Source organism: Penicillium psychrosexuale, assembly GCF_028828465.1.
Source record: "Penicillium psychrosexuale strain IBT 29551 chromosome Unknown utg000005l, whole genome shotgun sequence".
Taxonomy (NCBI): domain Eukaryota; kingdom Fungi; phylum Ascomycota; class Eurotiomycetes; order Eurotiales; family Aspergillaceae; genus Penicillium; species Penicillium psychrosexuale.
Genome location: NW_026643190.1, coordinates 2,091,546 through 2,094,632, shown reverse-complemented (window position 1 = coordinate 2,094,632; position 3,087 = coordinate 2,091,546). Strand labels below are relative to the sequence as shown.

Below are 3,087 nucleotides of genomic sequence, written 5' to 3'. Positions count from 1 at the left end.
TGGGGTACACGGGGGACATCGGCATCCCGTGAGTGTGTATAGTCAGTACCAAGTACTCCGTACCTCAGGTACATTGGTAATAAATCCAGGATTCATTCCACTGAGACAAAAGTATACAATCACGGAACATGCGACCTGGAAACTTTTGTACCGACCTTGTACTAACCCGGTACTGGAAATGTACTGACAGGGCCAGCCCGGGGGACCGTTTTGGTTCTTTCCTGCATTTGGCTCTTGCCTTTTTCTCCCCGTTTCTGTATTTAATTCCTCCTTTTCCTCTTCCTCTTGATCTTCACTCTCTATCTCTCTCTCTCCATTGATCTTTCTCCAGACTGCTTGAGACTTCTCCACACTTTCTTGTCTCATTTCCTGGGGTTTCTTCTACTATCAACTGGTCTTGATACCAGTTTACCCTATACTACCCCATCTCTACACAAAGTGAGAGTCAACAATGACGATTAACGCCGACAAGTACGGGAGGGACACCGTGCAGGCAGCAGAAGCTGCCCACGCCCAAGCCGTTGTCAATGCCGCTACGGAAAAGTTGGAAGACGATCAGCTCGAGGAGGCCTCGCCCACACCCGATGAGGTTGTCGAGCTCACCGAGGACATGTGCTACGACAAACTGGGATACTCGTTTACTGAAAGAAAGAAGTGGATCATCATCACCGTGATCTTCCTCGTTCAGACATCCATGAACTTCAATACATCGCTCTATTCGAACGCCGCCACCGGAATCTCAGAGGAGTTCGGTGTCTCCATGCAAGCTGCCCGTTGTGGTGCCATGATCTTCTTGGTTCTTTATGCTTTTGGCTGTGAACTCTGGGCCCCCTGGAGTGAGGAGCTGGGTCGCAAGCCCATTCTCCAGGCATCTCTCTTCTTTGTCAACATCTTTCAGCTCCCCGTGGCTCTGGCCCCCAACTTCGCCTCCATCATGGTCGGTCGTGCCCTCGGCGGTCTCTCGTCCGCTGGTGGCTCGGTTACCCTGGGAATGATTGCTGATCTGTGGGAACCCGATGATCAACAATACGCCGTGGCCGCCGTCGTCTTCTCATCCGTTGGCGGGTCTGTGCTTGGTCCAGTGGTGGGTGGCTTCGTCGAGGCGTTCCTACCTTGGCGGTGGAATATCTGGATTCAGTTGATCTTCGGTGGTTTCGTCCAAGTGGCCCACTTCCTGTTCGTCCCGGAAACCAGAACTACTGTCATGATGGATCGGATTGCCAAGAACATGCGCAAGTCCGGCGAAAACCCCAACATTTACGGTCCTACCGAGGGCGTGTCGTTCCGCCAGCGTTTCCCGCCCCGTGAACTTTTGGCTACCTGGATTCGTCCCTTCAAGATGTTCCTGACTGAGCCCATTGTATTGGTGCTTTCTCTGCTGAGTGGTTTCAGCGATGCCCTTATCTTCATGTTCATCCAATCGCTCTCCCTTGTGTACGGCCAGTGGGGCTTCAACACCTGGGAGAAGGGTCTGGCCTTCATCCCAATTTTGGTTGGCTACTTCATCGCTTGGTTCTCCTTCTTCCCGGTCATCACACGCAACGTCAAAGAGCGCCGCGACCATCCCGAGAGCGAACGGGCACAGTATGAGTCTCGTCTGTGGTGGCTGCTTTATACCGTCCCCTGCCTACCAATCGGTCTGATCGGATTCGCTTGGACTAGTTTGCCTCAGTGCCACTGGATTGGATCGATGATCTTCGCTGCCATCATTGGTATTGCCAATTATGCTATTTATATGGCCACAATTGACTACATGATCTGCGCCTACGGACCATACTCTGCCTCTGCAACCGGTGGTAATGGTTGGTCGCGTGACTTCCTTGCTGGTGTTCTCACTATTCCGGCCACGCCGTTCTTCACGAGTAAGTTGCCACATTCCACACATTTCGCATTATCATACTGACAATTTTTGACAGATATCGGTGGCGAGCACCATCTTGAATACGCCTCGACTATTCTCTGTATGTCCATCCTTCCCTGTCTCTTCACATGAGCCAGTGGTCTAACCTGTTCCTAGTCTGTATCTCCGTACCACTTGTCGTTGCGGTCTATATCATCTACTGGAAGGGCCCGACATTGCGCAAGCGCTCTCCATTCGCCCAGCAGCTAGAGGATGCTCGACACCAAATGCAGGTGCAGGTGCAGAGCCGACGAGGGTCCAAGATCCCTCCGGCATCACGCGCCAGTTCTTATGCTCGCTCTCAACAAGACCTCCGCATCCGCCCAACGATGGGTAGCCGAGGCAACTCCCGGGTCAATTCTCAAGTGAATTCCCGTGCCAACTCTCGCGCCAATTCGCGCCGCAACAGCATCAACCTCAATTCTTGATCGCTGTTCGTTTTTGTTTTGCTTTCTGCTGTGAATACTCATACAATGGGAGTGAGATCACTGTCATAGGAATCTATGAGCATCTTCACATCCCCTCTTCGTGCATGCGCCAATCCTACGCTGTGCGTGGCTGGCACTAATTCTTGCACCCGACGCTCAGTGGATATCCCACTCCTGGTCTGTGGCTTTTTGTTCTTGTGCACTTCAATTATGATGGGAATTGGATGGAAGGGGGAAAGGGCGCGGGTTTTAAAATTAATTGTCTTGTTTTTTTGTGTTTGCTTCCACTCGAAAAGACAAGATTTGCGATCTGGGGAGTGTCATGTATGCTATGGGTTTCGTGACTGAGCGGTACCAATTATGAATTATACCATTATTATTCGCTATGAATGCTTTGTGGCTATCAGTATGTTAATTTAGTAAAGGTGGAGGGAAAGATATTACCTGCAGCAGTATCTCGTTCGATCTAGTACATCAGTCCTATCTAGTAGTACATTAGTACAACATGAGGTCATTGACTGCCCCAACACCAAGGACACGGTAGAGACATCCTACTAATCCCTGTGCGGTTCCAAGGAAGAACCCGCTTCTAGTATGACCTGTGGAGTCACTATACTCCCACTTGTACCTTCGTGCTTCCTCAAACCCGGGGCCAGGCCTGGTTAGGGTTAGTGCTAAATGTTAAATGTAGTTTAATATCACTTTACATTGAACTTTCGCAGGATTGTTATATGACGTTCATAGGTTTATATGTATCTA

The 3,087-nt window shown here is 50.4% G+C and overlaps 1 protein-coding gene across 1 annotated transcript; it reads left to right on the top strand.

Moving 5' to 3' along the window:
- Window positions 1–451: 451 nt before the first annotated feature.
- On the top strand, window positions 452–2,328 carry N7518_009715 (uncharacterized protein; the record flags this gene model as incomplete). The annotated part of the gene is made up of 3 exons (XM_057190641.1): window positions 452–1,862; window positions 1,917–1,961; window positions 2,018–2,328. 3 exons carry the CDS (start codon window positions 452–454, stop codon window positions 2,326–2,328), a joined length of 1,767 nt encoding a protein of 588 aa, XP_057038297.1.
- Window positions 2,329–3,087: the final 759 nt, after the last annotated feature.